General features: G+C 52.3%; 2 protein-coding genes across 5 annotated transcripts in view; one reads left to right on the top strand and one right to left on the bottom strand.

Moving 5' to 3' along the window:
* Window positions 1-8826, top strand: part of CMTR1 (cap methyltransferase 1) — a 51125-nt gene extending 42299 nt beyond the window's left edge. For both annotated transcript variants that reach the window (XM_039235276.1, XM_039235275.1), the window contains 9 exons: window positions 73-141; window positions 786-917; window positions 1886-2008; window positions 2638-2729; window positions 3552-3620; window positions 4819-4866; window positions 5732-5844; window positions 6464-6572; window positions 7347-8826. In XM_039235276.1, coding sequence (XP_039091207.1) covers window positions 73-141; window positions 786-917; window positions 1886-2008; window positions 2638-2729; window positions 3552-3620; window positions 4819-4866; window positions 5732-5844; window positions 6464-6572; window positions 7347-7479 — 888 coding nt within the window. In that variant the 3' untranslated portion in view covers window positions 7480-8826. The remainder of the gene's footprint in view (window positions 1-72; window positions 142-785; window positions 918-1885; window positions 2009-2637; window positions 2730-3551; window positions 3621-4818; window positions 4867-5731; window positions 5845-6463; window positions 6573-7346) is intronic.
* Window positions 95-26876, bottom strand: CCDC167 (coiled-coil domain containing 167). 3 transcript variants are annotated; one of them, XR_005528920.1, is made up of 6 exons: window positions 26776-26876; window positions 12319-12413; window positions 12086-12138; window positions 10312-10493; window positions 8828-8909; window positions 103-154 (listed from the first exon to the last, which is right to left on the bottom strand). XR_005528920.1 is itself a non-coding variant. In XM_039235277.1 (4 exons), the coding sequence occupies exons 1-4, from the start codon at window positions 26815-26817 to the stop codon at window positions 10390-10392; spliced, it is 294 nt and encodes a 97-aa protein (XP_039091208.1). In that variant the 5' UTR covers window positions 26818-26876; the 3' UTR covers window positions 10132-10389. The 3 variants fall into 3 exon arrangements, 1 of the variants encoding a protein (XP_039091208.1); XR_005528921.1 differs by lacking the exon at window positions 8828-8909 and having other exon boundaries at window positions 95-154; XM_039235277.1 differs by lacking the exons at window positions 103-154; window positions 8828-8909 and having other exon boundaries at window positions 10132-10493.
* Between the last annotated feature and the right edge of the window lie 801 nt (window positions 26877-27677).

Genomic DNA, 27677 nt, shown 5'->3' with positions numbered 1-27677 from the left:
CTGCATGTGCATCCACACAGCCTTCATTGAAAGTGCATTTGAAAATCAAAGCTCTTTGCTGTCACCTTTCAGATCCCAGACCAGGCTCGAGTTGCTCCTTCTTCCTCAGACCCCAAATCTAAGTTCTTTGAGCTAATCCAGGTGAGTTTAGTATCTGGTGAAAATAAAAAGTTAGAGAGGCCTAACTTTAGATGTGGAAGGTATCAGACCCATGTCACCCTCCCCCCAGATGACTGGCCTCCAGAGAGCTTGTACAGGCACCTCCTGGGCTTGAGGGGCTGGGCTGGATTTAAATCTGGCTCAGATCATGGGCCACTGCTGGTTTTGTGGGAGTCAAGGACTGGAGAATGAGGTTCCAGATGACCTCAAAAGAGTAGCATGCATACATTTTTCTGAATGGGGTGGAGTGGTCACTTAACTGCTCTCAGACCAACTACTGATGAGTCCTTGCCTTCAGTTTTATTGAAGGGGTGGCTTTTATATTCTGGTGACATTTCCTTATAGCTCTGGTAAATTGATTTGTACTCAGGGACTTGGTGTTCTTTCCCTTCCCAGCCTCTCCTAATAAGTCCTAAAGGAACACTACAAGCAGATGGAATTAGATCCCAGTTAGTGCACGGTTAAGGAGCGCAAAGGGTGCTGGGGGCGGGGGAGCATGTTTCAGAGAGCAAGTGCTTCCTGTCCCTGGCCTCTCCCAGCCTGCCCCCACCCCCATATAGGCACCCATACTGAGTGCCTGTCCCTTCCCCCAACCCAGCCGTGTTTTCTCTGACCCGGGGCTACAGGGCACTGAGATTGACATCTTCAGCTATAAGCCCACGCTGCTCACCTCCAAAACCCTGGAGAAGATCCGCCCAGTGCTTGACTACCGCTGCATGGTGTCCGGCAGTGAGCAGAAGTTCCTCATCGGCCTGGGGGTAAGTCAGCTGCTGGCTTCCTATCTACTGTTGGGGTGGTGGACCCTTGCTCTATGTCTGTGGGAGTGTGGACAGCTGCCCGCCACACTCTTGGCACTAGGGAGCTGGGGCTTTGACTCCAGGGAGGGTATTTCTTAAAGTTTTACTTCCTCTCTTCTTCTGAGTTAGTCAAGCATCATTTACCCATTCAGTTTTTCATTTATTCCCATCTGCATTTTCATCTCTGTGCATTGCTAAAGGGAGCACTGCTTCTTTCCTTGTGATATTAAGCTTCCTAGGCTACCAGGATTGTCAGCAGGCTAATGTGGCTTGAATCCATGCAGCATGCAGCCATTTCTTTGTAATGCCATCCCCATTGGGGTCTGCACTGACAGCGTGGAGTCTGCTTGGGATTTGCTCTTTGCCTCAAAAACAAATAAATAAACTTAAAAAAAAGTCAGGTGCTCAGCCAGCTGAGCCACCCAGGCACGGGTGCTCCACAAGTTTGATCTTTCTTGAGGACCACTAATCATGGACTCAGGCCTTTTTTTTTTTTTTTTTTTTTTTTTAAATGTTTATTTCTTTTTGAGAGAACGACAGAGCATGAGCATGGGAGGGTCAGAGAGGGAGACACAGAATCTGAAGCAGGTTCCAGGCTCTGAGCTGTCAGCACACAGCCTGAGGTGGGACTCGAACCCATGAACTGAGACATCATGACTGAGCCAAAGTTGGATGCTTAACCTACTGAGCCACCCAGATGCCCCTGGACTTAGGCATTTTGAATGGTGCCCTGGGCCTGTTCCCTACCACCAGGACTGAGCCAGATCCGTGTCGCTGAAGTATAATGCTAATCTCTCCTAGACATTTTCTTCTGACATTTCTCCGCCCCCTCAGCGTATAACTGCCAACCGAAAGCTCTTTTGAGAACTGATTCTCTCAACCCTCAATCTCCATGCCTATGTCATGGGGCCCTTTCTCTCTGCCCATAGAAGTCCCAGATCTACACGTGGGATGGCCGCCAGTCAGACCGCTGGGTCAAGCTGGACCTGAAGACAGAGCTACCCCGGGATACTCTGCTGTCTGTGGAGATCGTCCATGAGCTGAAAGGGGAGGTCAGAGGTGGTTCTGCTCACGTGTTCTGGCCCTGCCAGCTAGGAATTGGGGCACAGCTGAGCCTGGCCCTTTTCCCCCCAAGTTAACTGGGTCACATTGTTTGTGGCGCTTGACAGGGCCCATGGCTGGGGGAAGGCTGTGTAAGAATTCCTCCTCGGGCAGTTGCTCTAAACAATGCTGTGTGTAGGTAGGAAGGATCGTAGTCTGCGTGTGTGTAAGAGGGGACCTCAGTCATCTCTGGGCATCCTAGTGGGCCTGTTGGGTATTTTTTAGCTGCTGATTTTGTTTTTACCAGGGATACCTTGGGCTTTGTCCATGACAGCCATACAGATGACTTTCAGAACAGTCAGTGGGAAGTGTTGACAAGATTGGGAAGCTAGGCCCTGGCTGGAGCACCATGGCAGCAGCCTCACTGGGTTTGAGGTTCAAGGGGGCTCATCACCTAAAGCCTCAGATCTCTGGCTGCTCAGAAGTCTGGGCCAGTGTGGTACTGAGAACGGTCTGGGTGGGAGGCATGAGAAAGTTCTGTTTGGAGTCCTTCCCTTCCCCGGAGGCCAGCATGCTACGGTGGGCAGAGTGGGCACCAGGCCGATGCTTGGCAGGGTAGGCAGCGTACTACTTCTTCTAGGGGAAGGCCCAGCGGAAGATTAGTGCCATCCACATCCTTGATGTCCTCGTGCTGAATGGCAGTGACGTGCGGGAGCAGCACTTTAACCAGAGGTTTGTCCTGGGGAGGGAGGGCAGGGTAGGCCAGGCCAGCTGTGTGGCAGCAGTCTCCGAGGCTTGGTCCCTCACCCGGGCCTTCCTTGCCGAAGGCGGTCATTAGTTTTCCATTCCCACCACGGGCTGGTTCCAGGGGCCCGGTGAGGAATTGGTGTCCGCACTGCAGAGTTTGCTGGGGCATGAGCCTCCATCGCCACAGATACCAGCACACTCCATTCTGCCAGAGCTGTTCAGATCAGAAGTGGTATTTGTGTTCAGGTTGAGCAAGAGGATAGCCTTAGGAGAGAGGGAGGGTCTCTGAAGAACATGTCTTAAGCATGGTTGGTCCCATTTCAGTCTGTTCATAGGGATCCCACAGCGGCCCTTTTGCTTGCGGATGGACGCCCGATCAGTTGTTAGAAGGGGGTTGGGGGACAAAAAGGAGGGACCTCTCACTCTGCTGTGGTGCTGATGTGCCTCCTCAGGTGGTGGTTCTGAGTAGGTGTGCAGTAGCATCAGTGGTTTGGGGGGAGTAGCCATATACGATACAGATGATATTTGAAGTTTTAGTGGAGGGGACTGAGCACAGCGCAGGCACACCAGAAAAGCCCACCAACATGTAGCAAAACTGGGTGTCTGCATCCACAGAGGGAGCGCGTGCATAAAGATGTTAGTGGAGGACAGGGTGGGCTTCCTCGGGGATAGGAATGCTGCCTCTTGGATCAGCTTGGCTCCACGTTCAGAAGTGTTTGCTCACTGGTGCCTTGGAAATGCCCTGGGGGCAGGGGTGCTCGAGGAGGTGCCTTGGCTCACCTCTGAGAGACTCTGTTTGTGCTCTAGAATTCAGCTTGCTGAGAAATTTGTGAAAGCCGTTTCCAAGCCCAGTCGGCCTGACATGAATCCCATCAGGTGAGCGTATGGTCTCTCCCTCCCAAACCGCCATTCCCCACTGCTGCTTTCTGGCCAGTGCCTGCTTCCCCATCCTGTGGAGGATGGGAGGGCTAGTAGAGGGGATCGGGCAAGGTTGTCGTTAGAGATAAGACTACACTTGATGAGTGTGAGTTGTTGGAGTGGGTGCTAGGTAGGCGTCTCCTTCCCCCCAGAGTGTCTCCCCATCCCGCCTGTCATGGTGGGGCCAGCCTTCACAGGAGCTTCATTCCTCGGGGTTAAGGTGTCATTTAAGATGCACATGCTTCTCAGGGCACTGACACACCTTGCACATTCACACTCATTAACATACCACCTGGCCTCTTTTCAGGTAAGAAAAGGGTGCTAACGGAATGGGAGTTTTTGAACATGAAGAAGAGACAGTTTGTTGCCATGTTGGCAGTGTGAAAGTTCCAGGCCCTGAGGTAGGAGAGGAGAATGAAGATAGTCAGGGAGCCCACAGAGGGAGACCAGACTTTCCAGGCTGCGCCTGGGTCAGAGGTTACCACCTTTGGGGCTTGGAGACCCAGGCTGTATGACTGGAGACTGAGGTGTCTATTTGCACTTTGTAAAATGTCCTGTCTGCTAGGTCCTGAGGGACACCTACCAGGGACCCTTCCTGTGTTGCTTGTAGTCTAGTTGCTGGGTCCCTGGAGACCTTACCCAGTAGCAGTTCCAGAGATGTGTTCAGAGGCCCCCAGAGGTGGAGGTGCCTTGCACCCTGGGTAGAGGCCCCCCTGCCCCCTATGGTAAAAGGCCTGCACAAGGCCTTTGGTTATTTGGAAGGTTATTTGGAAGTAACTCTTGCTACAGGAAGCCCTAAAATCCATGGTGACAGGCCTGCACAAGAGCCTGGACCTTGGTGTTTGGGCCCCTGGTGACAGTGAAGATGACCTGGGGTGTCTGCCAGGTCTGTTCTCCCCCACTTCCATAACTGTAGGTGTGCTCCCCAGTTGCCATGGAGCAGGCCCAAGGGGGTGTTGGGTAGCTCTGAGCTAGGGCATGTCTGTGTGGAACAGCAACGCACCAGGTTGGGGTCCTCATTCTGGTGGGTTGGGGTCCCGGGCCAGAAGCAGAGGATGAGGACAGGCACAGACAGCCTCCTGCTGCTGCTGGATAAGAATACCTGCCCTCCACATCCCAGAAAACCTTTGTCCTCTCTCTGTCCCTCTCCACACAGGGTGAAAGAGGTGTACAGGCTGGAGGAGATGGAAAAGATTTTTGTCAGGTGAGTGACTCAGTCTTAGAGCAGGATCTGAGCGGGGCGCTGGGGTGGGGGGCGCCACCCCAGAATGCAGAAACAGCGTTCTCTTTTTGCAGACATGGGTTTGGGGGAGGTGGTGAGTTGGTCCTGGCAGGCTGCCCTTAACCCCACTGTCTCGGCCAGGAGCCCCCCGGCTGAGAGCTGATTCAGCACCCTGTCAGGGGGGGAGCAGGCGGGTGCGTGTCAGGCAGAAATACGGGCTCATTGATGCTGTAATAGTTGCGATCGTCCCTGTGAGGGGCAGAGCAGCAAGCTGCTTGAAACACTATAAATCCCAGCTCCTGGTGCTGACAGAGAGATTGAGCCTGGGGGGGTAGAGGGGGCATAACCGCTTCCTCGCTTAGTGGTGTGCAGGGTGCCCTCGTCTGTGGGTCTCATCCTGGGTTTGTGCCCGCTGGGCCGTGGGAGCTGGGCCAGGTCTCCATGGTCTCGTGCTAACTCTTTAGTGGCCACAGTGATGCCCTTGGTGGTGGATCGAAGACCAGTGGCACTTCTGGTCTCGGATCTTAACCTTACTTGTGTCACCCTGAAACACCCTCCTGTCCCGCCCCCAAACGGCAGCAACAGAGCAGGGGCATCCGCCACTTACCTGACTCCATTGCTTGGAGTTTATAGCCTGAGTCCTACATCCAGCTCTGCACAGACTCCCTTGATGTGTAGCCTCGAGCAACTCACATCTCTGCCTCAGTCTCAGTTTCTTATGTTGAACTGAAATAAAATGCTGTGGGTGGTGGGATTTTAGTATTAGCCAGAGAATAATGTGAGGGCTGGCTCGCTTGCTCTCATGCACAAAACCATGCTTCCTGTTTACTTACCTCGGGGAAATCAGGTTAGAAATGAAGATCATCAAGGGCTCTAGTGGCACCCCGAAGCTCAGCTACACGGGGCGGGATGACCGGCACTTTGTGCCCACTGGCCTCTACATCGTCAGGACGGTGAATGGTAGGTGCTGGGGGATTGCTCCCTGTCCGCTTTCCCGCAGCCAGGGTGACTGGCCCACCCGGACCCTGGCTGAGCCAGAGCGAGACCTGCCTACTACAGTGCACGGCAGCCAGGCTGGCATTTCTTTGTATGTTGGGGGTTGGGGACTGTTTCCCGGGCCTCCCTGTTCCTTGGTGGGTCCTGGGGGTCGGGTTGGGGCTGGGGGAGAGGAGCCCAGTTGGTTTGTGTGTACACAGTGTCCTTATGCAGGTAAAGGGCCTTCTCAGGGGGTGGCAGCAAGTCAGTCTTGGCCATTTCTGTCCTCTGTACGGTCCCTTTTCTTCAGTGCCTTCTGGCTAAAGAGCCCTCCCTCCACCAGGGGCCCAGAGTTGTTGCCCCGGCGGCAGGCTGGCAGGACTGGGTTGGGGTTGTTGAGAAGTAATTATCTTAGTTGTCCTCCTTGAGCCCCTTTGGGCTGGTGATAAAGGTCACATTGTCACAGGCTATTCCCTGTCTGCTTTTTGGGAGAGAGGGGAATAGAAGAACAGGAGTGCAGAAAGACACACCCCTAGGTTGGTCTGTTCCTGTCCCCCATGAATATTTTGTGTCCTTTCTGGGCTTTCCCCTCTTCTTCTGTCAGAGCCGTGGACTATGGGATTCAGCAAAAGCTTCAAGAGGAAGTTCTTCTACAATAAGAAAACCAAGATCTCTACCTTTGACCTCCCTGCAGACTCCATCGCCCCATTTCAGTAAGTGGCCCTCCCCCGTGCCTGTCCCCTCCGCAGCCCCAGGTGTTCCTGCCAGGATGCCAGCCATCCCTCTTGGCACACCCCAGATCCCGAGAAAGCTGGCTGCCCGAGCAGGGGCTCCCCTGAGCGTGGGCTGGGCTCCTCCCAAGGGTTGGGGTGTGGCCCCCACGTCTGGGTAGAAGCTCAGTGAGAAGTGAGTGACACCAAGACCTGCTGTGATGGATGGGAGGTCCCCTCCCACCCAGGACCCCCATCCAGGCAGGGCATCTGCCCCATTGGAGCAGCCACTGCTTACAGGACTTTGACACTGGCCTGGTGGTGCAAACCTACCAAGGGCCTGCAGCCCTGTCCCTTGGGAGTCAAGGTCCGAGGCGTCTCTCATGAGGACCCAGTGTCCATTTGCCGGATTGTTAGTCACAGGTTGTGACGGCAGGCAGTAGCCCTAATGCGCCTGTAATTAGCCACTGACACTAGTGTCTGTTGCTACATTAATACTGTTGTATTAGAACAGCACAGACAGATAAACTAGGAACATCAGTAATTAGAGGAATCTAGTTGGACACAATTAGCATTAGCTTCTGTTTGTTGGGAAGGCAGGAGGAGGAGCTGGGGCCCACTGGGTACCTTTTGGGTGCTACAGGGAAGACCCTCAACTGGAGTTAATGACCCACCCCTTTAAGGATAGTCATGGTTGCCAGGGTTGGGGTGGTGATCTCTTGGTCCTGTTCCACCCGGGTGCAGCCCTCTGACCTCCTTTCTCTTCCTTCTCCCCAGCATCTGCTACTATGGCAGGCTCTTCTGGGAGTGGGGGGATGGCATCCATGTGCATGACTCCCAGAAGCCCCAGGACCCAGACAAGCTGTCCAAGGAAGATGTCCTCTCGTTCATCCAGATGCACAGCGCCTGAGGGTGTGGGGATGGCCACCCCTGCTGAATGAGCTGTCGTTCTCTGAGTCTGGGCGCTCTGCCTGGCACTCACAGTACTGGCTTTTTCCCCTCTTCTCGGAAAGGGACTGGGGAGCAGTCACTGCAGCCTGACCGTAAGGGGTGGGTGGTCTCCTCTCCCTAAAGAACTCAGTCGGGGGCCTTCAGAGGATTCTCGCGTTCCTTCTGGGACACCTTTTGGACTTCCCTCCCCGGAGATCTGCCTGGGAACTGTCTTCCCTGCCAGGAATCAGCCTGAAGGATGCTGCTCCTACAGCGGGTTTGAGGTCAGGGTTCAGGGCATGTGTGGCCGGTGGAGGACGTGTCAGAGAACAGCAGGGCTTTGTTTCTGCCATTCTCTCTTGTATCTTGTAGACTCACTTTTCCGAGTTCCGTGCACTGCCCTGAGGGTGGCCATGCCCGTGCTCTGCCCAGCTTTTTATTGGGCCGACCCTGAGTGGGTATAGGCTGGGGGAAGCTGCTGTACAAATCAAGGTTTTGTTTCTTTGAACTTGCTCTGTTTTGATGCCAAGTTGGAGATGATTTGGTCTCCACCCCTGACCCCTGTCCTGGTCTTCCCTAGAGTTCTTCTCAGCCGGACCTCTGACAGTCCCGCAGGCCGGGAAGGGAGGCACATGGGCCATACTTCCCTGACACTGCATCGGGACACAGATAGTGCTGTCTCGATAGCTGGTGTGACTGCCTCCTGGGGTTGTAGAGCCTTCCTGGGCCCCCATCCCCTTTTGATCTGAACCTTGGGCAGCTCTAGAAGAGGAAGCAGCCTTGAAAGACCTGCCTTTTTCTATGCCCCAGCAGTAGTGGCCCCCTGGCAACAGAGGAACCTCGGGATAGGTCACACCCGGCCCTCTGGCGATCATGGCACCCTCCCCATTTGCCACAGGCACCTTGCTACTCCTTTTTTCTTCCCCAGTAGGAAGTACAGTCACTTTTGTTTGTCCTTTTGTGGTCACTCCATTTCCTCTGTCTTGGCAGAGGGGGAAGAAGGGAAGCAGCTTTGGGTTGGGGAGGGCACCTGTGGTTGTTTTTAATGGGAAATACCTCTCAGAGATGCTCTTATCGGCTCCTTAGAGTCCCATCCCAGTGCTAGGCTGGTTTCCATGGCAATAGGGCACTGAGGCTCCCTGTGAGGTTGGAAATGACTCTACCTGGGGGTGGGGGCAGGGGCGGCCTCTCCTAGCCGGCATCCACCCCCTCCCTTCCCCCAGCTTGGTGGCAGCACCGCTGAGAAAGCTGTATTTCTGCTCAGTTGTGGGTATATCAGTGTGTCTTGCAGAATCTTGGATCATTAAAGATAAACATATTTTTAATACCTGTGTGGCTCTGTGCTGGGGCTGTTGCTGTTTGTCCTTGGTGCTGTGTGGTCTGAGATGGGCTTGGATGAAACAGTTTGGGCTGGAGAAGGGGAGAAAGCAGGTTTGTTTAATCAGAGCCTGTACAAGCTCCTGGGCCCTATGGGCCCTGCTGCTTGCTGCCAGAGAGGGGCCCCACCTACGAAGAGTCTGGAAATTATGCAGTTCCTGTTGGAAGCAGGGCCTGGAGAATGAATGAACCCACAGCCCAGCAGGGCAGGGAGGCACCTTCCCCCTTACTTAAATCACACGGCTCACTCTCTGGTGGCTCTGTGACAATCCAGGATCAGTCTGTGTGACTAAAATAACAGAGGCGTCAGACCAATTAGTGTCACTAGACCAGAGGGAGGGAGAGACGGTTTCGCTGACCCCTGGCCAGCCTCCCCTCCACTCTGCGCCTGCACTGGGTGGGCTGAGGTGCGCAGGTGCTGATGGCGCCTCCCTCTCTGCCCAGGGCTAGAGCGTCTCCACCAGCTCCACAGCTCCGGCGCTGGCCCCCTGCAGTCCGCCTATACTGTGCTTGGCTCCTTCCTTCACCCTGGCCCCGAGGGTCTTTCCTTGATGTCTCACAGCCTGAACTCCTAGGGCAGCTCTGTTTCGTTTCCACTTTAATTAGTATAGTCAAGCCCCTGGTCCTTCTGCTTGCCCTACTGTGCTCGGCCTTGCTTGGCCCCCACTCCTGGGCCTGGTGCTGGGAGCAGAGTTGGGGGAGGGGTGGCCTGTGTTTGCTGCTCCTGCCCTCACTCTGGCCGGCCCTGCCCCTGCTGCTTCTCCCTGCCTGATTTAGTGGCCACTGTCACTGTAAGTCTGGTCATTACCATGGCTCTTGCCACCTGTCTACTCTACCAGGCCTCACCAGCCCTGCTTGCCTCTTGAAGATGGGTTAACTCTGTGTTCCTGTGGTACCTCCACACGACCACTTCAAGTCTCTGGTCACCATTTGCTGCACAGGGTGAGTTTTTTGTTTTTTTTTCCTTGCCATAATTACACAGTGGCACTGACTGGAGGCAAGCAGTGTGTTTAGTGGGCATGGTGGACAGCTGGTGCAAGGCCTAAGCCCTGGAAATGGTTCCCAGGATGGTTTTGGCTTTCACATGCTTCCTCCTGTCTCCTGATTCCCCACTTAAGCTGGAGACTCACCTTCGCAGCCCTTCTTTCCCCCTCCCTTCTGAGTTCTAAGCTGAGCACTTCCCCTTGAACATCTTTTCTTCCTGGATTCCCAAGTGCCACCCCCACTGCCCTCCAGCTGCAGTCAGACCATGACATTTACTCAGCAGACAGGAGCAGCCTGGCTGTTCTTTATTGCCTTTCCCTTGGGCTGAGGGAAGAATCAGCACAAAGTCCTTCTGGAGACCGGGGCCCCACAGCAGGACCAGGAGGGAAGAGGGGCTGGGCCAATAGGAAGCCCCATCCAGTGTCTGGGTCAAGGAGAAACGCTCCTGTACCTTGGTTGTCTTAAGGCTTGAAGGGCCTGCTTGGCTGTGACCAGGGGGAACCCCGTGCTGACTGGAGGGATCTTAGGCTCACATGGTCCAGTAGGTGTAGATGAGGGTGAGGAGAATGAAGATGGCCACAGAGAGCACCATGTTCTTCCGGTTCTCCTGCCGAAGCAACTTCAGCTCCTTTTCTGGGAGGAAACAGGTGGACAGGTAGTCTGGGCCCATCTGCTACTCTCCTCCGTCTGCCTCTCTCACAAATGGGGGCATACTGCTGAGGGGCAGACATGTTCCCTCCCAGCTTCTCCACTTCCTTATCCATAAAAATGACTGTCCTCCTTGATCTGCCCAGATTCTCACAACATTCTGGCTACAGATCCTAGTCCAAAGGAATCCCACCAGCCAATGCTGCTCAATCATTTCTCTTCAAATGCAGTGGAAGTTGAGGATGGAGTGTGTGAGGGGTCACCTGACAGCCAAGCTAGGTGTTGGCATGGCATCACCAGGTGAGTCCTCGGGGGTGTCCCTGGGGGTGGGGGCTTCGTAGTGCTCATCCTTTCAGGTGCTCTCATCTGGTCTACTAGAGACTCAGGGCAGCTGGCACTTTTTGGGCTCGACATTAGAGCAGGTACAGGGTGGGGCCAATCATCAGTGCTTCCAGCCCTGCCCCCTGCCAGACGCCCAGCTAAGCAGGAACCAGGGACACTAAGAAAAAGCAGTTTGTACCCACAAGGTGGTTGAGCTCGCCTCTAGAGGAAGCCAGTCCTGTGGCCACACTGAATCCATTCATCCCCCCGTGTGACATGCAGGTGGGTGGTACGGAGGTATCTCGCAGGGAACCGGGGTTGATGCTGCAGCTGTAAAAATTGCTAGGCCTAAAGGGCACCTGGGTAGCCCAGTTAAGTGTCTGACTTGGGCTCAAGTCATGATCTCACAGTTTGTGAGTTCAGGTTCTGCATCTTGCGCTGTTAGCACAGAGCTGGCTTCAGATTCTCTGTCCTTTCTCTGCCCCTCCCCCCCTCAAAATTAAACATTAAAAAAAAATTGCTGGGCTTGAGGCAGAATGGATATTTCACCTCTACTTGTGTGAAGGGGTGAGTAGGTACCTGTAAATCAGCTCTGGGCAGGCCAGACTGAGACTGCAGCCCAGGTAGGGGGCTGTGTGTGTGCTTACAATGTTGATTCAAACTGGTCCCTCTGGGAGGTTCCCTGTCACCTGGACTGTTCTGGGGCTGATTCTTGGCCAGGTGTGGTCTCTCAGGGGGAGGACAGAACAGAGAAGTCAGATAAGCCTCTGTGGACCATCTTCCTCTGAGGTTGGCTGGGGCAGTGTGGGGGTAGGGGTGGTAGCAGCCACTTTCCAACTGTGCACCCTGCCTGGTTCTGCCCCCAGCGCCCAGAAGGTGGCAGCATTGCTCCACCCATAGAAGCCCTTCCTGGTGCCCAAGTGGGAGGTCCATCCTGGGGGGGTGGGGTTCCGAAAACAGATGTGGATATGAGAGTCTCTTCTGGGCCTGTCTACAGCCATTCCCCTTCCTCCCACAGAGGAAGAAGAGACCCGTAGGCCCTTCTATCTCCCCTGAAACAAAGAAACAAACCTGCTCTCCTTCCAGGGCGCTGGGCCTACAGGGGGTTCCTATAGCCTTGGTGGAGGAGCAGAGGGGATGGCTCCCTCCCAAAGAACCCTCTTGATCCCCATCACCTGGCGGGCTCCCTGGACTGTCTGTCCCCTCTGACCCTGGGCCTGGAAGATGGGGCTGGTAAAGGAAGGGAACTTTCTTACCATAGTTAGAGGCTTTATTCATCAGGCTGTTTTTCTCCTTCTCCAGAGACTTCCTGTGAGGGGAGAAAAAGTTTTATGGCTCAAGCCCTTTTCCTTCCCATCTGAGGGGCAGGTGGCACATTGGGGCAGGATGGACAAGAGGCCCAAATCTCCAGTGGCAAGGGGTAGGGCAAATGGAAGCTCAGGGCCAGGACCCCAGGATAAGAATGAGGGGCCAAAGGCAGATGCCTCACCTGGCCTCTGGGCTCAGCTCCACCCCACAGAGCCTGGAGTTTACAGCCTCCAGGTCTCTCCGACACTGTGACAGCTTCTCCTCCAGCCCATCTATCTGAAACACACAGCACACGGGCAGATAGAGATGGCTGACAGAGCCTTTCAACTTCCAAAACAGTTGGGGTCTTAGGATGGCGAAGAAGGGGCCTCTAGGAGTCTTCTTGGACAGCACCCCGGCCCCCCAGCATCTTTGTTTTGCCTTCCTCTACCTCCACACGGTACAGGCCAAGCCCCAGTGCCAACAGCTGTGGGTGTGGTGCAGCTCCCACAGTCGCCCTGCCCCGCAAGCAGGAGCAGTCCCTCTGTCAGCTGCCTCCCCAGCACGCGTGCCGGCCAGGCTGACAGCAGGAGCGGCCTGAGACAGGCCTGGCCCAGGAGGGAACCAGGCACTGCTGTGGGAGGCCCTGCCTGTCCCCAGCACTCCACGCACAGGAGGAATGCGGGATTAGACAGCTAGGGGCCAAGAAGCGGAGGTATTTTTTGCATTGACACACTTACGTTGTAAGAATATATATATTTCCCCATGAGAATCAATAAAAATCACCGAGTGTAAAAAAACAGCTCAAAAACTTGTTTCTTTCTGACTTGGTTCTTGTGCAAAAAACATTGCCTGTCATCAAGGTAGCTGTAACTTGTGGGGCAGAGTAGCTAAGCTCCTCAAAGGCTGGCTCACAAAGGTACTAGTTTTCCCATTTTTAAAAAAAATACAGTTTGAGAGCCATGTTCTTGGGGAAATAATGTGAGCTGTGGGAAAATGTTTTGTAAAATATTGGACTGGATTGTTCAAGCCTGGTTCCTGGCATCATATATGTGGCTTTGAAAGTTCATCTCTGTCCATCTGTCTCCAGGTGTCTAATCGGCCATCTCTCAGGGCCCAGGTCTATTCTGGTACCTCTGCCCTGCTGGAGGGAGCCTCAATTTCAGTGGGGGCAAGACTCAGAGGGCCCGGTGTCCCTCAATGGCAGGTGACTGAATAGTGCCTGGGGTCCCCATGATGCTCAATTTTCCATCTTATCCCCAGGGAGTGAGAGCAAATATAACCTCTATATTGGAGGCTATATAAGAATGAGGGGAAGGACTTTTTTTGAGGAGTCAGACTGGAGCACCCCTCTCCTTACTGGTCTCAGCCAGTTCTCTATCCAGTCCCTTCCAGAAAGGCTCCTGCAGAGACAGGAATCAATGATTATTAAGTGTGGATCCCAGAGTCCCAGGCTGGTGTACTGAGGCCTGTGTCAGGAGGGATGCACTCAAAGCCTTCTGCCCCTCTCCCTGGCCAGCACCCATCCCAGCCACTTCTGAGTCCACCACCTTGCCTCATCCCAACGCCTAGCCCTAGACGCACCATCTCTTCCCTTCCCTACAGCCTCTGCCAACTGCAGCTCCAGAGGCAAGGCCCTGTGGGAGGGAGCAACTGAAGAGCCCTGAATCGACTGCCTGGTTAATTGTGTCATTTCATTGCTAATGGGCACCAAAGGAAGGACTGTCCTGAGGAACAGCCCTAGCCACGAGCTGGGGCTGTGCTGTGGGAAGCCGAACGAAGGCTGTTGTGGAACCTGCACTACAGGGAAATAAGCACTGGGCAGTCAGGCTTGGAACAAGAGGCTGGCATGATTGTCAGCGGAGCTAAATGAGAACAGCAGGTGGTTTAGGCCACCATGCAGCCCCGCCTCCACAACAACACCCTCAACACACAGCCCAGCTCCTGGGGCCCTGAGACTCTGTTTCCATCCCATGGTGTACAAATCACAATCAGGCACCAAATTCCACACTAGGTCCCAAAGCTTAATTCCTGAAGTGCTACCTCCTCCACAGGCCTTCTCTGCTGCTCTTGACCAGAGAAGTATCACTTCCTTCCCTTGGTTCTCCTAAGGCTAACTGCACACTATGTCCTTCCTAGACTCTGGGAACCCCTAGGGCAGGTGTTGTAAACCTGCAGCCCAGGGAGCTAGTCTAGCCCAGATCGGCCCATTCCACTTGTATATGTGACTGCCTGGCTCCTAAGGATGCCTGACTTTGTAGCTCCTATCCTAGAACGGTAGCCATCAGTCTCCCCTTTGTGATCTCCACAAAGCCTGGCCTGCTGCAGTCTTGTAGCCATGGAGGAATGACTACAGTTGAGCGTGAATGGGGCCCAGGGGCCGCAGACAGATCTAGACTTCATGTAGAAACTAGAGCCTGAAACCTTCCCCTAGAGCCCACAGGAGCTCAAAGAAGCTGGAAGGAGAAGCAACCATGCATGCACGTAGATTACGTATTTTGCGCATAACCCAACGCAAGTCTTTAGTCTTGGGTCAAATGTTTTCCTGCCACTCCTTGTGCCAAGTCCTAGTTTGCATGTCATTCTGAGGAGGAAGCAGCCTGGAGATTTCCACTCCTAAACATCTCTGGAAAGCTACCTGGTGCCCAAACAAGTGGTAATTGGCCCAGAACACGGCCGGGAACTCACGCTAAGCAAAATCTTTAAATTGAGGTTGGCAAACCACAAGTGGCCAAGCCAATCTGCTGTCGTGCTCTGGGCAGGGCGTGTGGAGCCGGCGGTAGGAGGCCTTTATCTGAACAAGCCCAATTTATCTGCAGTTCCACTGAATATCCCCACTTTCATTTACCACTTTTTAATGAGGCTTAAACGGACGAACACAAATCAAGGTTTTAGGGACTCAAGTTCTAACCTCCCTCTATGAATATTTATGTCCTGCTGACAGCTCTCTCTGATTCCCTTCTAAATAGCCAAGTTCTCTCTTTTTTTTTTTTTTTTTTTATATAACCCAGCTGCTTGATGTGGGCTGAGTGAGTGGAGGCCGAGACTGTCAGGAAGCTTGTCAGTAGGCCACAAAACCATCCTCAGAAGGTGACTGCTGGCAAACACCCTGCAGCAGTTGCTGAAGCAGAAGGCAGCTCTGAAGCAGCTGTAAGAGTGGGTGCAAAGATCCAGGGTGACCTGGCTGCAGGAAGGCAGGGAGGGAGGGTCCAGATGCAGCTTTTAGTTATGACTGGGGCCAGGAGTGGTGGCTACAGAGTGGGGCTGACTCAAGGTGGGCCCAGAAATGGGGGAGAGGACTCGGAAAGTGGCCTTAAAGGAAGTCCCTCATTGGGTCTTCGGTCAACTCTCAATGACATGCATGTGGATCCTTCACTTTTGCAGATTCCCCAGTGCAAACCTATAATCCTTGGTTAGCTTTCTGCTGCCAGGCTGATGGCAACAGAGGACGATACAGCCAGGACAAGAGAGAGGACACAGGGTTAGGATCAGAATAAAGAGATCAATGTTAAGAAGACTCTAGAAACACAAGGTCCGAGCTGGACAAGCAGTTGGGAGCCCAAGTGCTCAGAAACCTGAAATTGTGCTTCCTGAAAAGTGTGGCAGTACAGAGTATGGGCTGTGATCCGGCCTCAGCTCTCTGCTCACTTGCCTCTAAAGGACTTAATTCTTGTGCAGAACAAAGTTAATGTTTCATATTTCAAAAACTGCTGTTGTCAGAAGAGGCAGTACATGTAAGGTGCTTAGAATCGTGCCTAACACACCCAGTAAGAGTTAAGTAAGTGTGTGCTATCACTATTAACAGAGAATGGTTTTCATTGGACCTCTGGGGAACAAAAAAGTACGTTAATGTGAGGTGAGAGTAAGAGGAGACAGAAGTGGGTGGGCGTGTGATGGAGAGGAATCTCCACTCATCGCAGGCTGGCAGCAGGAAGGGGAGGCCCTCTAGCTTGGTACGGCCATCCTCTGAGTCTGGGGGGGGGAGGGGTGTCGGCGGTGGCGTGGGGGAGGGGGCCCTGCAGTGTGGACCATCAGAACAGCACAGCCCATCCAGCTGGCTCAGGGCACAGCCCGCTGGGAACCTCACGTTCCTGCCTAGGGATGAGGCTTGTGTGGGGCTCTGGAGCTAGCACCGACCTGCTGAGGCTGGGGCTGCTGGCACCCAAGGATGAGGCCAGAGCAGTGCCCAAGGGCAGGACAGACTCAGGTGTGGTCCGGGCACAGATGTGCATCTGAGGAGACATGAAATGGCAGGTGGAGCCTGGCATTTGGAGACCATGTTTACCCACACCATGGCTCTACAGGGCCTGGCACCCAGTTAAGCCCAGAGCAGAAATATGAGGCCCCAGGACTAAAGGCAGAAAGGGGCCCCGTCAAAAAGACTGGACTGATTCCAGTAGGAAGAGAAGGTTATACTCTGGAGGCCATAGTGGCTCCCAGGACTCCTGCCCAACAGGCAGTACAGGCTCAACTGACAAGAAGAGCATGGCCAAGACAAGCTCGCATACTGGGGCTTTTCTGGAGCTACAGGGGACAGTACTGCTGGCTGTGACTGTTACAGGCAAAATGGTTAACAGCCACGGTGGACTGAGACAAGGTACCCATTTAGGCACAGTGTGGGGGCACAGAGTGGATACTGACAATGTAAAATTACATTTAAAAATATCCAGGGTCGCCTGGGTGGCTCAGGTGGTTACGTGTCTGACTCCCAATTTCAGCTCAGATCGTTTATGACCTCACAGTTCATGAGATTGAATCCTGCATGGGGCTCCATGCTGGGCGAGGAGCCTGCTTGAAATTCTCTCTGCCCCTCTCCTCGTATGTGTCCTCGTTCTCTCTCTCTCTCAAAATAAACATTTAAAAAACGTATCCATGCATTATGTTTCTATTCAGAAGACCAAGTGTCCATCCATTTTCACACAGGATAAAAGAACATTGTGTGTAAATCTTTGAGAGGATGGTCAGCAGGTGAAGCACAGGTGCAAAGGGACACCGGAAGTCAGGCGGCGGGGTGAGCTGTGAGTTAGCAAACTGCCCTCTAGCACTTCACACAGAGTAGAGGAGCTGGTAGGTGTGAAAACCCGTGTGCAGCAGCTCAGTGGACGGAGAAGTAGGTGGGCAGCGTGCAGGGTGTCCTGGTAGGAAAGTCTGTTCTTGCCCCTGAGACCATGGGGACCATGGGTCTGAGCCCAGCCAGGAAGATGCAGAGCAGGAGGGAAAAAGAAGTATGTAAGGCAGAGAGGCGGAAGGATACAGGAAGGAGTTGAAGGTCCCAGAGGCGGCCCTGGAACCGGGGTCCAGGAAGTGTGTACTTGAACAGGAAGGCTCACAAGTGATTCCATTGCCATCGGGATAAGAACCGCTGTCTTTCTGACCCAAACATGCACTGGGACATCAGAGCCCAGAGCCTGGGGGGCGGCTTCGAGAGCAGGCAGAGGAGCAGGCTCAGTGAGAGGTTTAGGACCAAGGAGCAGGGGATGTTTCCTGCACAAGAATGTGAAGATCTGGTCAGCCCAGCAGTCAAGGTCAGCAGAGGCCAAGTGGGACCACTGATCCTGTCAGCAGTAACAAGGGGCTTCTCCATTTCCGGTCCTCTGGGGGCAGAGCTCCTGCAGCCCCTTCCTCAAGTGCCCTTCAGAGGCGACTGAGTGCCATGTGCTCCGTGTGCCGCCCCGGCAGTTCAGAAGCCCTGAGCCAGCTAAGCAAAAGCCCCTCTGCCACCTGACTTGGGGAATAACACCTTATTCCAGAGACTTCGGGAAGTCTCCCTGGGGTCCTATAATGCCATAAAACCACTGTATTAAGAGAAACTGTAAAATTCGTCTGAAATCCCTTGAGGCGTTTTTTCAGGAGTGTGGAGGCTCCTGGAATCAAAACCCCGAATGAAGAATCTTTGGGGACAGTGAACCCGAGTGCCAGCTCACGCACGGGTAACTGGCCAGCACGCTGGTCGGGTCAGGCCCCACGGGGGTGGGGGACAGCCCCAGGTCTGGCTGCTGCCGGGCCTCGTCACAGCTCACATTCTGCTGACAAGCACGAGCCATGGGCTGCCGCTCCCCTGTTGCAGGTGTTCCTACGGAAGGTGATGGAACAGTGCTCCCATGAACACCCTGATGGCCTGGGAGGGGACTCCCTGCCCACCCCATGCCACTGTCTAGGGCCAGGCTTTCTTCTGGGAAAGGCCAGAAAGTACCCTCAAGGCTTAGCTCTGGGTCAGAAAGCAGGTCACTCTGCTTTGTGGTTTAGGAAGTTAATTTCTGGTTTTCCCAGTCTTGCTCTCAAAAGCTTCTGGCCAGTGACTGACAGAAGTTGCCAGAATAGGTTAACCTGAGAAATCAGGCAGTGGTCACGGGGCATATCCCACACCTGCCTGGCCAGGTACTCGCTAATAGAGAGCATGGTATCAGGGTATTAGATGGCACAGCTCGAGTCAAAGCAGTTTCTGGAAGCCAAAAGTCCATGCAAAACTAGACACACTTCCAGTAGCAGCCAACACTTCTACAGCATGCGCTATATGTCAGGTTGTTCTGAGCACTTCACTCACCTGATGAGGTGCCCCCCCCCTTCAGTGGTCCCTCCCCCGTCTGCTGGGAACACGCTCCAAGACCCCCCAAGGGATGCCTGAAACCATGGATAGTACTGAACTGTGTGTGTGTGTTTGTGTATATATATACATACGATGTTTTTTCCTATCCACACAGACCTATGATAAAGTTTAACTTATAAACTAGGTACAGTACAAGATTAACAACAATAACAGTAAAACTATAACAAAATGCTATAATAAAAGTTATGTGAATGGAGTCTCTTCCTCAAAATAGCTTCCTGTACGTACCGTATTCACCTTTCTTGTGCTGATGTGAGATGACAAAATGCCTACGTGATGAGAATGACAGGAGGTGAATGACGCAGGCTTCGTGATGGGGCATTGGGCTGCCATCCACCTTTTGACAACGTGTCAGGAGGAGGATCACCTGCTTCCAGACCGAGCTGATGGCGGGTAACTGAAACCACGGGGAAGGAGGATCTCCTGTATTCACCTTTTGCAGATGAGGAAACGAAGGCCATGGAAATGAAGTCGTTTGTCCAGAGCCACCCACAGGGGAGCTGGCCAGTGAGAGTCTGTGCTGTTAGCTGCTCCCCCACATGAAGGAAGCAGAGAGCTACCGGCCCGAAGCCACTCTTAGCTCCTGGGTGTACCCCTTGTACCCCAGGCTAGGCAGTCTGACATGGCTTCGCCTATGCTACTGATGTCGCATCAGCTCTGCAAGGAAGGGATGGACTGTCCCTGTTGTAGAGGAGATCAAACTCCCGGAGGGGACAATTTAAGCAAGGTCATGTAATTGGGAAGCGGCAGAATCGGGGCTCTGAATCTGAGTTTTTCTGCTTCAGAGCTTATGCTCCTCCCGATACTGCAAGCTCTTTCTCCAGAATCCCTCATGAAAATGTTCACGTCCCCGTCGAAGCCAATCTAAGCTTGTTGATCTGGCTTCAACAGATTCTCTACTCTGAAAAATCTTGTACAAGGGCTTTGCTTGCTCTCTGTCCACGGAACAGATACTCTCGGTGAGGGAAGACCCTGAGGGAAGAACCTGACTGAAGTCTGCTTGGAGACAGGAAGACGGTAGCAGAGCGCCTGTCCTCGTGTTGGAAGGCAATTACCACCCCCTCCTTCCGGTTTCCCTCCCACCCCCAGATTGCCTAAACTGCCACAGCACCCTCCAAAATTCACACAAAACAGACCTAGTTTTGAGAAGGAAAGGGTGAGCTAGTTAGCCCTGTAAGCCCTTCTTTCCCCAGTGGGGAGCAAGGCCTTTCACTTGCCAACTCACAGCCCTGAGAGCAGTGTCAGCTGCTTCATCTCCAGCCCCAGCGGCCTGGGAACTGGATTTCTGGAAATCCACTCATTTCCACATGTCAGGAAGGCCCCAGGACATTTATTATAATGGGTAAAGAGGCCAGAACACCTGCCCAGATGGTCTCTGGCAAGAGCGCTGGGGCTTTCCACCTGAGGCCATCAGACTACAGCGCCAAGTCCCGTGGGGGTCATGGGCCTCGATTTTCTGGGTGACTAGCCTCAAACCCCAAAGGGCTGGTTACCCTGACACTGCTTAAGGGGTGTTTTCCTGTGGAGGCGGCTCAGGGCTCTGTGGAGACAGAAAACAAAAACCTCACCCAAGGCTCCCCAAATCATCAGAAGTTTCTCTCCCAGCCTGAGCAGATGAAGACAGTACGCGCTCCCAGTGTTTAATCAACAAACAACTTGCAGGAAAAAGCCAAAGGGCTTGTCATTTCTCCGGAGACTCACCCCCCCCCCCCCCCCCCCGCCCCGGGTCAGGGACACGAGGGGCCCTGCCGATGCGCACGGCAGCTCTGAGACCCGGCAAGACCTTCAGGCTGCTGAGCAGCTCTGCGAGGAGAGCCACGTCAGTCCTGGCCTGAAGCCTGCGGCTGTCCCCGGGCCAGAACACTGTTTGGGGTTTGTTTTTGCTTCTTTCCCCCAATATATATTTTTTGATAAATTAGCAAAAGCTTCTACATCGCTGAAAGGCTCCAAGCACTGCTCGAGAACTGGCATCCACCCCATGCCTTATGAATTCATTAATTAAGATGCTGGCAAACAGCCACTCCACACATGCTGACATCCAGCCGTGTTAGGTAATGAGGTTTTAGTCTCCTGACCCCCGTCAAGTGGAACGGAGCCAGACACGGGCTGCCGAGAGAAATCACCTGCCCAACGGCAACCTGTCGCTTGCGCCTGGCAGCAGGTGAGGCTCATTTAATGGTCAGCGGCCCCTGAACAGTCTCTGCACGCCATGGGCCTCACTCCCGGGCCCTGGACAGGCAGCGTCCAACCGCCTGCCCCGCTGTGGCCTCCTCACCTCTGACTAGTGAACCACTCGATGGGGCCCAGACGCCAGGGGCGCGGGTTCAAGTGCTTCCTCCAGCCGCTCAAGCCAATTCAGTAAATATTTATTGATGATCCACTAAGCTGCTCCTTGCCCTTGTCTCAGAAAACCGGTGGGTTCTCCTCAGCCTTGTGCACAGCCTGTCCCAGACTGTGACTGTCTTCATCTCTGTGTCCAAGGAGGTAATGAAAGGGTGTGTGACCGCGGGCAGGCTGACCTGAGCACAGGGCTAGGGCAACTGGAGGCTCCTCACCCCTCCCCTGACCTTGGAATGTACATTCTGCCCACTGTTCCCACAGTGGGAGCTGTTCCAAGGACATAGCCTTGAGAGACCAGTGTGTTGTGGAGGCCATCTGGACAGTGTACGTGACTGAACCCAGTTAAGGCCTCTATACAAACTTTTAAGATTTGGTGGGCAGGTGTGGAAGTCTATTCACCCCCTAAGACAAGCCTCTTATGTAAATTCCCTTGCTTATTAAATTTTTAAAATGTTTTTATTTATTTTTGAGAGAGAGAGACAGTGTGAGCAGGGGAGGAGTGTTGGGGGGGGAGGGTGGGACACAGAATTTGAAACAGGCTCTAGGCTGTCAGCACAGAGCCTGATGTGGGGCTCAAACTTATGGACCGCGAGATCATGACCTGAGCTGAAGTTGGACACTCAATGACTGAGCCACTCTTCCCTTGCTTATTAAACCTGCCACCTACTAGTCTGGAGCAACCTGCCTCTTTCTTGGGTCTCTCTCTGCACTCCAGATCAGGGGGCCCTTTGCAAACCAACAACTTGGTGCTTCTGCCCCTCTATGCCTACTGAGAGCTTACAACAGTGAACCTTGAACAAATAATTACAATGTCAAGGTTCTTTCCTCCTAGTGCTCATCCTGCCCAGGCCATTTTCTCCCTTCAATTTACCACCTCGTCTTACTCCTCGGTGATCCTGGCCTCTTCTTCTGGTAAGGATTCCAGTGAATTCTAATGACTCCCATTAATTTTTATTCCCTATAGCAGATACTATTAGTTGGCCAACCCAACACTGATTCCCAACCCTTCTTCTGCCCATCTCCACTGCAGAGGTTAGAAAAACTCAATGGGTGCTTTCCTAGACTCACTGCAGCTTGGGGTGGTCATGATCCAAATTCCAGCCAATGAAATGTTCCAGAAGTCAGCTGGAAGACTCCTGGGACAGCTTATGCGTTGCTGATAAAAGGGATAGTGTCATTGTTCCCTTATCCTTCTTCCTGACTTAAAAGTTAGATATTAGGACTGGAGGTGTGGCAGCTACTTTGTGACTAAGAGGAAATAGCTAAGAGAATGCAGAAACAGCAGCCTTGACTTAGCTGAGCTTTTGAACCAATAAATGCCGGCAGCCACTTACCTCCAAATTTGTTATGGAGAAAAAAGTATATTCCTATTTACTTAGGTCATATAGGTCAGTTTCCTGTACCCTGTAGCCAAAAGTTTCCAAACTGACAGATTTTTGTACTGGGGACCAGGTCTAAGCCAGTTAGCCTCCTTAAGATGTCAGCTAAGACACCACACATCTGTTAAGACCCACTGGCTGTTGAAACATCTAAAGACACCAAACTGAATGGATGGTGTAGCTACAAAAGAAAACTACAGTGATCAACTAACAGCTCATTACTATCAGAGGTTAAAAAAAAACCCCAAAAACACAGAGGCAGGTTTTACACCAGCCATTAGACTGAAATGCAACCTTTCCCTCCTTCCACACATTAACATCAGTAGCAAAGCTGGCAATTTCTCATCTGAATGCTCCCTCATTATTCAGAATTAACTCTCAGAAGCTAAAACTCATAGCCAGTCTTTTCCAATCTGAGATCTTAGCTTAGAAGGTGGCAAATGAATTGGACAAAAAGACCTTGAGAGAAGACACAAACAGAGGCAGCTAGGAGGTGCCTTGGTTGTCCTGGGAGGTGACTGCCCGGTACAGCCCAGTACAGCTGGCCCGAGCCAGCCCTCAGGGTGAGGACTAAGAAGCAGGCGGTGGTAATTGCTTCATTACAACAAGTGGAGACTGTTTGCAGGTGCTGAGATCACTCACTTGTGGGGGTTTTATTGCACTCGTCAGATTAACAAACATTTTGATTAAATCACCACTTCATTGGCTCTGAGCACATGACTTCTATCTATTTATTTATTTAAAATATTTACTTATTCTTGAGTGAGAGAGAGATAAGAGCATGAGTGGGGAACAGGCAGAAAGAGGGAGACACAGAATCTGAAGCAGGCTCCAGGCCATCAGCACAGAGCCTGATGTGGGGCCCGAACTCACAAACAGTGAGATCATGACATGAGCCGAAGTTGGACACCCAACCAACTGAGCCACCCAGGTACTCCTGAGCACATGACTTTTAATAAGAGGACAATACCCACTGCAAATGAACATCAGTGCACATTCAATATTCAGATCCGCTGGGGGCAACAGAGGAACAGGTGGGGAGACAGCCAGATGCCAAGCTTTTCCTAAGGTGCACAGTTACAGATCTCGAATCGTAGAATATCTAAGCAAAAAGTAACGTTTGAGAACAAGACCACAAATGTAAATATCTACATCGGTACTGCCAAGATTAAAAACAAAAAAAAATGGGCGAATGTGACCGGTAAAGACATAAGGAGAGCATATGCCCATCAAATTCAAAACATTTTAGAAACCTGTGTCAGCCAAACAAAAACATCTGTGATCCATCCATATCTGGATCAGGTCACTGAACTTATAATCCCTGGGTGAAGTTTAAGGTCTTTATGTCACAGAAAAGGAAACTAAAGTCCAAACATGGGGGCTGACTTAGCCATGATGGAAGGCTGCAAAAAACTATAAAGGCTACTAATTAGAGCACTCTGTTGATTATCCACCCTGAGCCAGGCGTGAGCCAGGCATTTCACACATACGGTCTCATGTGAGCCTCAAAACCACATGTGAGGTAAACTGCAAAATCTGCAGTAGAGACTGCAGGCTGTCCACGAAACATGCAAGCCCTTCTTCCACACTGATGGGGCTGTAGCTGGGCATGTGGCCTCCTGGCCAATGAATGCATTTCCCAGCGCCCCCTTACAGTTAGGTGGGCTCTCGAGTCTTAGCTCGCATCTTTGCCAACGGAAAGTGGGCACTCTGGGCTCACGACTCTTAAGACAGTGATGCTTTGCTTTCCCTGCTCCCTTTACCTGCCGGTGGACAGATCAACTGGAGGTGACTTCATTTCATTCACGAGGTGAAGTTAAGGCACTGAGAAAGGGCAGAGTCACACGATGAGAGGAAGATGGCAGAACCACTCCTGCCCTGGACCCCTAGACCAGGGATTGGCAAACTACGGCCTAGGGGCCAAATACAGTCCATTGCCTTTTTTCATAAATAAAGTTTTATTGGAACACAGCCACGCCCATTAAGTCACATATTGTCTATGGCTGCTTCTGTGCTACGACAGCCTGTCGAAGCATGGTTGATGCTCCTTATTCATGGTAGTTATGTTCTATTAAAGTTGCTGCCAACAATGAATTAGCAAATACTGGACCAGGTTAGTTTCCTGTGAGCCTTTGGTCACAACAGTTTTATCAACTGATCAATACAAAACCTTGCTTTTTTGTGTTTCTGTTTAGAGACCTTATTTAATATATATTATTGATTCATTAACATTGAACTCACAGCCAACAGCACTATAACTCATCTCTGAACAAAGCTTATCTGACGTATATTTTCTCTGGAAGGCAAATACAGCTTTCTTGCGCTTCAGGAAAACTAGACAGCACTTTGGCACTACACCTGAGGGCCATTTTAAACAACAGAATCACCAACACAAAGCACAGAGACACAAAAAACATGGCAGTACCTAGGCCACAATAAGGACACATGTTTACAGCATCAGCTGAAATACCAAGGCGGAGCATTGCTTTGTTCGACCTTAGCTGGGCCTCAGGGAACTCAAATTTTTCATTGCTTTGTGTGTGAATTACTGCAGAAGCATCCTAAGTACTGATGTGGGGGTTACAAATACATTTTAGCAAGAGGGCAAATTCACAAATACAGAATCGGTGAATAATCAGGATCAACTGTAGTTGCAACAGAAACCATATGGCCCACAAAGCCTGGAAATGTACTATCTGGCCACTTCTAGACCACATCTGCCAATCCCTGCTCTGCCCTATTAGAAAAAAAATAAACTTGTCAAAGCTACCGAATTTTTGAGTTTCTCTGTCACAGCAGCTTACTATGTCCTAATGCAGGTTTTATTAAAGTCTATGCTCACCCCACCTCACAGTGCCACCTCATTTTTCCACTCCTCTTCTAGAGGGAGGTTCACATTTCCATCAACCTTTTTTTTTGGTACCATGTAGGCTAATATTTCTCAAGAGCTGGTATAAAACCTTCTGCATCAGGGGCGCCTGGGTGGCTCAGTCGGTTGAGCGTCCAACTTGGGCTCAGGTCATGATCTCACGGCTCGTGGGTTCGAGCCCCGTGTCGGGCTCTGTGCTGACAGCTCAGAGCCTGGAGCCTGCTTCTGATTGTGTTTCCCTCTCTCTCTGACCCTCCCCTGTTCACGCTGTCTCTCTCTCTCTCTCTCTCAGAAAAAAACAAAACATTAAAAAAAAAAAAAAAAAAACCTTCTGCATCAGCATGGTGTAGCCGGTTAAAAATGGAGCTTCCTGGGGGTGCCTGGCTGGCTCAGCTGGTAGAAGCATCTGGCTTTCAATCTCAGGTTCATGAGTTCAAGCCCCCATTGGGCTTGGGGCCTACTTTTTAAAAAAATGCAGATTCCTGTTGAAAATACACACCCAAGTCCTACTGAATTACTTGGGGAAGAAGACAATTCAACTCTCCATTTTTAACAAGCTTGACAAATTATTCTCAATACATTTTACGGTCTGAGGACGACTGAACTGGTAAGGAATAAGCGCAGGAAGACAATTACCCTGCATCTATCTCTTTGTCCTGGGACAGAAATCTAGGGCGCTGTAACAGAGAAGAAACAAGACGCGTTGGAGGGCAAATCACCTGTGCTGATCCTCAGCTCCACCACTGCTTCAACCTGAAACCTCAGTTTCCACACCTGTAAAAAACCTCACAGGCACTGAGCAAGGGCTGAGAACGCAAATGAAGTTCCATGTAGCAGTTGCTCCATATGCCTCAATTTTCTTTCCCTTCCATATGCAGTCAATTATTTTTAAGCACTTTGGGAACTTCACCATTCCACAATTCTCTACAGAATCTCACAGATTCCCAAAGTAATTTTCAAGCTACAAGCTTCAGCACTCCAGAGGGAAAATTTCCCATCTCAGGAGATATTTAAGCCATTCAGTAATGTACTAAACGGTATGGGCTCCCTCACTTCTGGGGGGGTGTCTCTCATCCACAGGCATCCTTCTGGGGTCCCCCTCACCTCCGAGTGCCCGCCCCTTTTACGTTCTCTTCAGTAACACGTCTTCACTAAGGCCTCCTTATTCCCGTGTCCCGCCCTCTTTGGGGCTTTCCCTTCACCTCCACGTCTCTTCCCCTCTGGAAGTCCCCTCACCTCTGGTGCCCCCGCCGGACTCTCCAACATCCTTTTCCCGCATCCCGCCCCTCACTTCCGGGTACCCCACCGGACCCCCTCACGCCGCGGGCGTCCCTCTCCCAAACCCGCGTAGCCCTCACTTTCTCCCCTCAGCCCCTCCTCCAACCTGCAGCCAGGCGGACCCACTACTCCGCCGCGGGGAGAAGACAACGAAGGACTCGGCCCACCCCCCAACTCTCCCCTCACCTCTAGAGCGACGCCCAGATTCTCCCGCTTCTTTTTGGTCATGTTACTCGCAGGGATCCCCCAGTCATTATTGGACGCACCCACTGGCGGCACCACGCATGAGCAAAACTCGTGCTTCTCCCTCATTGGCCGTGCGGCGGCGGGGGTGGGGCTACTGGAGGTCACCGTCTTATCGAGGGGCGTGGCCAGCCTGGCGCGGCCATGTTTATGAGGGGCAACCTCTAGTTTCAGGTCTCAGGCTAGGGGAGTGGAGAGGATGGCTGGATTGGCCCGTGAGGAACAATGGCCCACCTTCTATAGATGGAGTTGCTCCTTTCCTTCCTAGTTCAAACCATTTCGCATCTTTTTTCACCGCTCTCTATTCTGTTTCATTTTATTTTATTATGTATTGGGGGGAGGGGAGGAGAGAGAGAGAGAAAGAGAGAGAGAGAGAGAGAGAGAGAATCCCGAGCAGGTTCCACACCAAGTTCCACATCAAGCACAGAATCGAACACGGGGCTTGATCCCACGACCCTAGGATCATGACCTGAGCTGAAGAAGAGTTGAATGCTCAACTGACTGACCACCCAGGCACCTGTAATTTCATTAAAAAAAAATTTTTTTTTACATTTATTTTATTTTTTTGAGAGACAGAGTGAGACAGAGCGTGAGGGGAAGAGAGGAGACACAGAATCAGAAGCAGGCTCCAGGCTCTGAGCAAACGTTCAGTGCAGAGCCTGATGCCGGGCTGGAACCCATGAAGCGTGTGTTCATGACCTGAGCTGAAGTTGGACACTTAACCCGCTAAGCCACCCAGGCGCCCTCATAATTTCATTTTTAAAAAGAACTGGTGAAGGGTGGCTGGATGGCTCGGTTGGTTAAGCTTCCGACACTTGATCTCAGCTCAGGTCTTGATCTCAGAG

Source organism: Hyaena hyaena, unplaced genomic scaffold, assembly GCF_003009895.1.
Source record: "Hyaena hyaena isolate Hyena2069 unplaced genomic scaffold, ASM300989v1 scaffold_96, whole genome shotgun sequence".
Taxonomy (NCBI): domain Eukaryota; kingdom Metazoa; phylum Chordata; class Mammalia; order Carnivora; family Hyaenidae; genus Hyaena; species Hyaena hyaena.
This window is presented reverse-complemented; position numbering and strand designations above follow the sequence as displayed.

Coding starts and splice junctions, on each gene's coding strand:
- CCDC167 (XM_039235277.1), bottom strand. CDS start 26,817: ATGACCAAAAAGAAGCGGGAGAATCTGGGCGTCGCTCTAGAG. Junction 12,414..26,775: donor ATCTGGGCGTCGCTCTAGAG/GTGAGGGGAGAG, acceptor TGTGTGTTTCAG/ATAGATGGGCTGGAGGAGAA. Junction 10,494..12,085: donor GAATAAAGCCTCTAACTATG/GTAAGAAAGTTC, acceptor GTTTCCTCCCAG/AAAAGGAGCTGAAGTTGCTT.